Raw genomic sequence first — 8,663 nt, forward strand, 5'->3', positions numbered from 1 at the left:
TGTTGTTTTCACACACACACTGTCCACAGAGACATACACACAAACTCTTGTCCTCACAGTACCTTCCAACTCCAAATCTGTGTAAAGAAATCCTTGGTGGCGGGTGTCTTATGTTACTGTAGCTAATTTAAGAAATATGTATATTTATTTTCTATATTGCAGAAACAAATGTATATTTTTTATTTTCCTGTCTGTCTTCACCATATTCCTGGTTTCGTTTGTGGAAAACAAAGATAAAGTTGCGCGACGATCTTGAAAACTTCTACTGAGTCGGTACACTGTGAAAAGAGTGATACGTCGGCAACATGTTCAGGCAATGTGAACCCTGTGTAACTGTCCCTGATGATTTGTGTATAGCTGTGAATGTGGAGCTCTCTTTAATGCTTTTTCTACAAATGTGTGTGAGTTATTACAAGGCATTTAGCAGAAGTTCAGAACCACTTACACAAAGTACAAGATCAGAGTAAATGGCACGAATCCTGGTTAAAAAAATAGAGGGTAATGGTCAAAGGAAAACATTATTGTTGTTGTGAGTTGGTAGTACATTAATTGGTGTTATCCAGTTGGACAACAACACAAAATCTAAGTAAAAAACAAAATGACACATAGTTGGCTTTAAAAGTCTATAATAGTCATAATTCTTCACAAACATTGCCATGCAATAATGTATCTGTATGTTGCCCATGTATCATTGCCTTAACTATCCATTGCATATGCATTCCTTTGGAATTGCTCAACTTGATTAGGTTTGTTTCAGATGATCCTAACGGATCACCAAACACCAGCATCCTGCCAAAACCCTAGTATCTCCACATAGGTACCCTGCCTCCACCACCCGTTTAACTGACTGAAGATATGTTTTGCAGAAGACACATTGTGAATTGTCAAATGCCAGGGATGTATTATCAATGAAGAATTCTACCAGTATTTTTCAATACTCTTTCTGATTATTTTTTTGGAGATACTAGTTGTTTTTTTTTGTGCCCGTTTTTGAATTTGTCAGAGGCTCCATAACTGTGACACAAACAATAAGTCCTAATTTCCAGATTAGCCTTATCCTGTGTTCATCCATCATTTCTGAAAACATGCCTTTAAGTCCCCTTCACTGTCACAGACCCACTTAGTTGCCAAACGAGATCTAACCACACTATATGAAATTATACAGAATTGCACATTTTATATATTTTGGTATAATGGGATGTATATAATGAGGGGTTTAAAATCCCAAACAATAATTGTATTGACAAACTGTTATATAAACAGAGGCAAAGCCCTTAACAAGCTTTGCTGTTGGTTTACCAATAGCAAAGATGCTGAGACTCTTCACAGGAAAACATTGGGGGAAAGCAGTTTTTCCTGAAAGCTAGATTTTCATTAAAACAAGAAGCTCAAACCCCTTCTTTATGACATTCTGACTGGTTTAAAAGTTTTAGCCTTCCTAAAATAACACAAAGTTAATATTTGTTCCTTCATTTGTATCCCCTTTCATCCTCCAGTTAATGAGGTAAGGGAGGATTGTAATGGAGGAGTAAATGACTTTGACAAAGTTGAGTTAAGTGAAACAGTGAGAGTACATTGGGAAATCCTGTGAAAATTGACTTAACTTTGCCCATTTTATTAGATGGAAAATCTAAATCCACAAATGATTAGCTTACTGTATCACAGTTTAAACATTTTTGTTGACCCATAGAAATTAGAAATGTATCACATTACATGTCTGTATCAGGGACCACAGAGGGTGAAGCCTGTGTTAAAAAGAGCATGTATTGTCCATGTTCACTTAAAGCTGCAATCCATAACATCATGTCTTACCTGGGATTCAAACCCTTGACCCCCACACAAGCAGATTTTTTTTTTTACTATTGAACTACAACAGAGCTTGTTTGGGAAGGCGAGACATTTTCCTTTGAATTTCATGCAATATCCCTAAAGGTCTCCATGGAAGAGCAGGGAGACCAACTCCAGCCACCTAGTTGTGTTCATTATATTGCATACTGTACCATACAGATCGGTAACTTCTTAGGGGATGGATTGGAGCTTTATGTCTCATTGTAAAAATAAGCTGTCCTGTCCTGATACCCTTTGTGTTGCAAGCTGTCCTCCCACACCCCCTTTGTGTTGTAAAGTGTATTTTAAATAAATAATTCTTTCATATAACTTGTCTGATGGTGGTTAAACATGAACATTGCTGTACACACGCATCACCCCTTCCTGCACTGGCTTTTAATGCCGACCTTTATCACATGAGATATTACATCAAAACCATTCGAAACAAGATTTGTTTGCAAACGTCTTTTTTTAATCAAGATTAAATCACTCAAAGGCAGAGAAAGTGTCCCGTATTAACAATACTGTCTTTTCAGACTAAAGCAGTCTGTATTATAGTATGAGAAGAGGGAAAGTAAAACGGCAAGAAAGCACCTAAAGAAACTAAGGCTCAAAACCATGTTAGACCCCCTCAGATTCCTCAAAGTTCTCTCTCCTTGGCACTTTTATTTGGAAGGCAAGAAGAAAAAAAGGGACCCCCTTTATCCATTTTTGAAAATCAAATAAATGAGAAAAAACAATGGTGTACATCAACAACCTGAGGAGGACCTGGGAGATTTATCTTTAGGCAGCCACATGTTGGTTTGTGGGTTTTTACCGGTTTACTATGAACAGGCTGTTTGAATGTTTGCAGTGTCGTCTGTCCTAGAAAAGAAAGGGGCAACAACTGCCAAATGTCATTCTTAAACACTTGCAGCCTAAGCAGTAGAGTTTGGTAGTAACCTGGCACCCATTAGTGAAATCTGTTCAAACATAACATACTGAGGGCTCTATGGCAAAGGCAGGAGCAAAGAGAAGGTGAAGGAGAGAGGAGAGGAAGCACAGGAGGGCTCCGTTCTAATCCAGACTCATGTCCTCATCATCATCCTTCTCCTTAGAAGACCCTCCCTTACTGTTCTCCATGGCTTTGGCAAACGCCTCCACATCTGAGAAAGATAGAGAGAAAGAGAAACAGGAGTTAATCAGTGTTAAAAGACAAATTAGTAATTTGATTCATTCAGATTGGACACCCGTTGCCCCCCACTGGTTGGGCTACGCAGTAGATGCCCACAGGTGACTTGTTTCATAAGGGCTTGCTGATGTCATCACGAAGAACATTAGTGTTTGACTGAAGTAATTAAGATAGGACTTTATAGGGACTTTTTGCATAAAAAATATGTGTCTATGAGTCATTTCTCTTTCCCCACGTTGAGCCTATTGTGTGAGTCAATGCCCTATTACCTCTGTTCCCTTACAGTTGATCACCTCTATTCTCTCTCTCTGTGTGTGTGTGTGTGTGTGTGTGTGTGTGTGTGTGTGTGTGTGTGTGTGTGTGTGTGTGAGAGAGAGAGAGAGAGAGAGAGACAGAGAGAGTGTCTGACTGACCTCCTTTGTTAGCAGCATCCACAGCGTCTGGCGGAAGACCAAACTGATTCATCAGAGGACCCAACTGGCCTGAAGCCAATGCACTGCTGAACATACTCATAGACTGATGGAGGGACAGTGGGATGGAGAAAGGAGGAGAAAGGACAAGTTATTTAGAGGACATTAGTGGTCGTAATGGAGACTTGTAAAGCATGTTTGAATACAGTGTTTGTTGGTACCGTGTGTGTGTGTGTGTGTGTGTGTGTGTGTGTGTGTGTGTGTGTGTTTCCTGTGGGGAGAGTGTGGTACCTGTTGGAACTGTGGTGAGGACAGTGTGTTGTGTATCTCTTCCGGGTTCTGTGGTAGAGACTCTCCTGATGGGAGGAAGGGCAGCAGTCTCTGTTGCACCTCAGCATTACACAGAATAGGAGCCATCATCTCTGGAGTACACACACTGGACAGGTCCACTGCAACACACACACCACACACACACACACACACACACACACACACACACACACACACACACAGAGAACTGGTTTAGTTCAAGGGACTGGTCTAGACCCACATCTCTCTTCTTTTATTAATAAATCAGTCCTTCCCCCTTCCTGCTTTCTTCCTTCTGAGATGACCTTCCATTCATTTCCTTCTCTATGTCCCCTGACTCCCCTCCCATCTACTTTCCTTTCTTCTTCTCTTATGCTATTCTTTCCACCTCTACCACCCTCCTTCCTTTCTCCCTCCATCGCTCACCTCCTGATCCCTGTACGCCAGCAGCAGCAGCTGCAACAGCAGGTACGTTCATGGTGGCCAGTATGCTCTGCAGGTCACTGAGCTGGATGGGCTGGTTGGGGGTGGGGCTTCCCACAGAGGCAGGGGTCAGAGGAGTCTGGGCAGAGGCTGGCAGGAAAAACAAAACAGAAGGGTCAGGATGTTAGTAGCAGAAGTGCAATGAACGATTCATTTCATTTCATTTAAGAGGGCAATGTAAAGCTTTATGCTTGGTTGTATGACAGTCCCACACGCCTAAAGTAGCAGATAGACAAGCTTGTAGATTGTCGATTTTGGCATACGATGAAGCAGAGTCCTGCACAGGTCCGATTTTGACAACCCACGCCCGCCCGTCATTAATCAGATCCGCGGACTGATCCGCTACCCGATTATACAAAAGTCTAAACCAGCTACAAGAAAATAACTCATGTGCAAACTCTGCTATTTTTTTGTATGGCAAAATACGCACATCTCTTAAATAAGGTGCTGGGTGGGAAATACTAATAGCATAATAGAGAAGAAACCCGCACACTCTGCTCCAAATGAGTACATTTGTTGACAACGTTTCGAGCACTAGCTTGCTGTTGATACATTTCGGCTTGATTGCTCAGCCCTACGAGTACGACTAAATATGAATGGCGCATCCGTCCCCATACCAGGTGTAGAGGGAGCAACTGCAGTGGGGGAGGTGGTGGAGGCAGCGGGAGCGGCCGGGGTCACTGGGGTGGTGGGGGCCTGGGTGGAGCTCAGCCGGGGAGCTCCACCTGAGGACGGGGTGACTGCTGCCGACTGACTGCGAGAGCTAGAGGAGAGACGAGACATGGGATGGGACATTATGAAAATGTCGAATCACAATTCCCATTCTAGGAATAGTTAGATTTCATTGCCCAATCCCTCTACAAGATCAAGACGTGTTTCTGTTGAGCAGACAGCAGTCTAAATTGTGATTATAGAATGATTTGTGTGGTGGCATGATGAGACGGTATGCCTGCTATTACCATGTGTCTGTTCCTGTGGATGACAACTTTTGTGAAGTTACTTGATCATGAGACTAGTTTTGTGTGTGTGTGTGCGTGTGTGTGTGTGTGTGTGTGTGTGTGTGTGTGTGTGTGTGTGTGTGTGTGTGTGTGTGTGTGTGTGTATGTGTGTGTGTGTTACCTGGATGAGGAGCTGCTGGTAGCTGGTCCTCCACTACCCAGCAGACTAGCCAGGCCTGGTCCAGCTAAAGCACCGAGGCCCCCTGAATAGACAAGGTCGTCAACGTCAGTTTGACAAAGGTTCGTCATAGCACTTAATAAAACACTCCAACATTTTAATTGTAACATCTCATGTTCTCATCAAAGAGGGCATTTGAATTTCTTTCACCATAGTAAAAACTGCATTCATGGTCTGGAGAGGGCGCTTTTTATAGACGGATAAAAGGGCAGAGCCCCCTTTGATGTCTATGTGTGCACGTGCATGCAGGCAGCTACTCACCCAGTCCACCAAGTCCAGACGGGCCAATCAGCTGCATTAGCTGGTTGTGGCTCATATTTCCCAGCAGGCTTTGCAGGCCGCCCTCCCCTCCGAGGGCAGAGAGCTCATGAGCGCCACTGCCCCCGCTGCCTGGAGCTCCTGGTATGGGAGGGTTGTTGAGGTATTCATTCACCTTACGACAGTGCTCCTCATCCTTGTCCGTCTTGGGCTCCTGGTGAGTGGTTTGTAGAAACATGCATGGATTGTTCACATACTACGGTATGATTCGGTAAATACGTTCATATAGTTTATTTTTAAATGAAAATACAAACTATTTTTTATTTTATTTTACAAAACAATTTGTAAATGATTACGAAAACATTATTTAACATTTTTTACCACTTGCAATTTTGGGGGACAAAAAGATTATTCATTTTATTTATTTTCTTCTAACATCCTGAAGAAAAATAAACCACTGTGACATTAGTATAGTCAGTTTAATGTATTTTCTTTAGACAAAGGTGTTAAATGTATTGATATTTGCATTTCAGTACTGACACTAAACATTTTCGGGTTTTACGCAAAAATACTTAGTAAGATTTAGACTTAACTTTGATTACAGTTGAAAAGTCCTGTCTTTAATTATAAATGCAAACAAAAAAATCATCTTGAGACAATGAAATGACAAGAAACAGTCCATTTCAAACTTTTGATTTCCCTTCTCTCCTATTACCTGCATCCAGAAGAACAGTCTTTTGGAGCCAGCTTTGAACTTGAGAACATAGACCCGTCCTGTAGTGCACTGGTTCACCCTCTTGAACTCACAGTCGTCAGGGAAGATGATCAGATCCTGGATAACGCAAGTCAGGAGGACAACTAATTATGTAAATGAAGCTGCTTCCAACAACACAATGTATGATCTTTCAAAGAGTGTCATAGTAATAATACAAAAAGGAGAGTACGATAAGCTGTAATATATTCACACACTATAGCTTTTTCTACAATTAAAAATTGGAAAGCATCTGTGTCATAAAAAAAATAGCAGATATGATCTCACAGACGCGAGCTTGTATATCTGCTATTTTTGAACATTTAAAAAAAAAGTGTGGAAATAATTTTGTATTACAATAAGGTATTGAGAACTAATGGTTTTGAAGGCCTTTGAAGAATCAGCCAGTAGTAAAGTCCTCCTTTGTCGCTTTGTGTATACCAAAAAAACACAACATATTTTGGTTACATTGTGTTTCCTATACACAGACACACAGTACTCACATCGTCCACGTTGCCAGAGGTCCTGTCCTTCCAGCAGAAGTGAATGAGGGAGTCGTCAGACTGCTGGATGTAGACGGTGCCTTTGCGCTTGTCGGGGTTCACAGTGCTGCCTTTCAGGGTCATTTTACCAGCACGGAACTCCACCAGATACTTACTGGAGGTTCCCCTGGACCCCGACACCAAGCTGGGGAAGAGAGCGCCCGACGACATCTTTGGATCTCAGCACTGACAAGGACCAGGACTCTAGAGGAGAGACAGAGGGAGAGGTCTTCTTTATAAACAACAGTGGTGAGTGGTGGAAAGTAAACTTGAGTTGCTAAGTTACTTTGAAAGATTGTAATTATTAATACAAAACATACATTAACCACTTCAGCCTCATTTCATTTTTACATTTATTTGAAAATGGCCCTTGTAGATCTGGTTGATTGGTATACATTTTATACATTATGACCTTGTACAAACGTCTCTTGTACGTTACTATGGTATGATGTGTTAGGCAGTAATTATAATAAGACAAACATTTTTTTGTTGTTGATTTGTTAGACCAATGTATTATTATTATTATTATTTTCAATATAGAACAATAATAATCGAAGCACTGTTGGAAACCAACACATACCAAAAACTAAAAGGGAAAGTAATGTCAGTATGGTATCAAAACAGGTTGTCTCTAATTAAGTTGAACGCTGGACTGTGTGCTAATTGATTATGGACTACTACAGCACATTATTTAGGATTAATATATTGTGGACCACTACAGCACTGATCACGATGCTGTAGTTTTTTATTTAAAAAAAAAAGTAGTATATTACTAAGTGGTTGCATACAGCTAACCAGTTAAAACAATGTATTACGGTCTGAGTCCTTAGGTTGACAAGCTAACGTTAGCCCATGACTTGGCTAAACTGACAAAGTAACAAAGAACGAAACTCATTTACTTGATCCCTCTGAAAATAACAGGATGGTTAGAATTCCGATATCAACTGTATAAGTTAAGGTATTCTCTCTATAATCAAGCAACATAATTATTTGGAGCAAATACCTGAAGTTTTGGTTGCGAAGTAAAAGTTCTTTCGACGCTGCTGGCGAAAAAAAGTATCTGACTTCCGCGTGTCATAAGTGAGCGTTCGTTAGCTACAGAATGAGCGGAAGCCACTTGATATTGCTTTCAAAATAAAGTGAATTTGACGTTTGACAACAAATCGGTTTGTTTTTGTTACTTGTCATTATTCCACAGTGAGAGTTATTAAAGTTATCAAAATAACGCACCGTCAACCAGACACATTTCTGCAACAAACAAACAAATATTAACATTTAAATAGATAAGCACATCGGACATCGGTAGTCACTACTAGACAGAGAGCTTTGCCTTCTGGCTCAAGTGGGATGTGTGTTTTTTTCCCCTCCTTTTTTTAATTTAATTGTGGCACCAATTGGGGGTATTTTATTATTTTTTTATCACCCTGAGCTTTTATGTTTAATGTTGTCACCGGAAGTCTTGTGTGTTTTAGTGGTTGCCTTGACAATAGGGCTGTAGAGATGGGATTTATGGCTCTTTGAAGTGAGCTGGATCTCTGGGATCCGTTCCTTTCAAAGAGCCGTTCAAAAGACTGTCTCATTTTACTTACTAGACTTTTTCAAGACTACCTGGCTGCAGACACTAGGGTCCTGTTGATGTCCACGGGAGACAGGAACATCAACAAGTGGCAGGAAGTGACCTCACACCTCTTTCTTGCTCTACCCCATGGAGGTTCTGTTTAGGGTTAGGGGGTAGA

At 41.1% G+C, this 8,663-nt stretch overlaps 1 protein-coding gene across 1 annotated transcript; it reads right to left on the bottom strand.

Annotated features, from left to right (window-relative positions):
- Window positions 1-2,283: 2,283 nt before the first annotated feature.
- On the bottom strand, window positions 2,284-8,003 carry LOC308291585 (proteasomal ubiquitin receptor ADRM1-B-like). Its single transcript, XM_080733635.1, has 10 exons — window positions 7,931-8,003; window positions 6,889-7,131; window positions 6,350-6,466; window positions 5,638-5,848; window positions 5,320-5,401; window positions 4,818-4,963; window positions 4,144-4,290; window positions 3,700-3,857; window positions 3,412-3,514; window positions 2,284-2,972 (listed from the first exon to the last, which is right to left on the bottom strand). Exons 2-10 carry the CDS (start codon window positions 7,096-7,098, stop codon window positions 2,884-2,886), a joined length of 1,263 nt encoding a protein of 420 aa, XP_080589761.1. The 5' UTR covers window positions 7,099-7,131; window positions 7,931-8,003; the 3' UTR covers window positions 2,284-2,883.
- Window positions 8,004-8,663: the final 660 nt, after the last annotated feature.

The sequence above is a fragment of the Nannobrachium achirus genome (assembly GCF_963921795.1).
Source record: "Nannobrachium achirus genome assembly, chromosome: 9".
NCBI lineage: Eukaryota > Metazoa > Chordata > Actinopteri > Myctophiformes > Myctophidae > Nannobrachium > Nannobrachium achirus.

Excerpts from the sequence above, each read along its gene's own strand:
- LOC308291585 (XM_080733635.1), bottom strand. The coding sequence starts at position 7,098 with ATGTCGTCGGGCGCTCTCTTCCCCAGCTTGGTGTCGGGGTCCAGGGGA. Across the intron at positions 3,858-4,143 it reads TGGCGTACAGGGATCAGGAG|TGGACCTGTCCAGTGTGTGT; the intron begins GTGAGCGATGGA and ends TGTGTGTTGCAG. Across the intron at positions 2,973-3,411 it reads GGATGCTGCTAACAAAGGAG|ATGTGGAGGCGTTTGCCAAA; the intron begins GTCAGTCAGACA and ends TATCTTTCTCAG.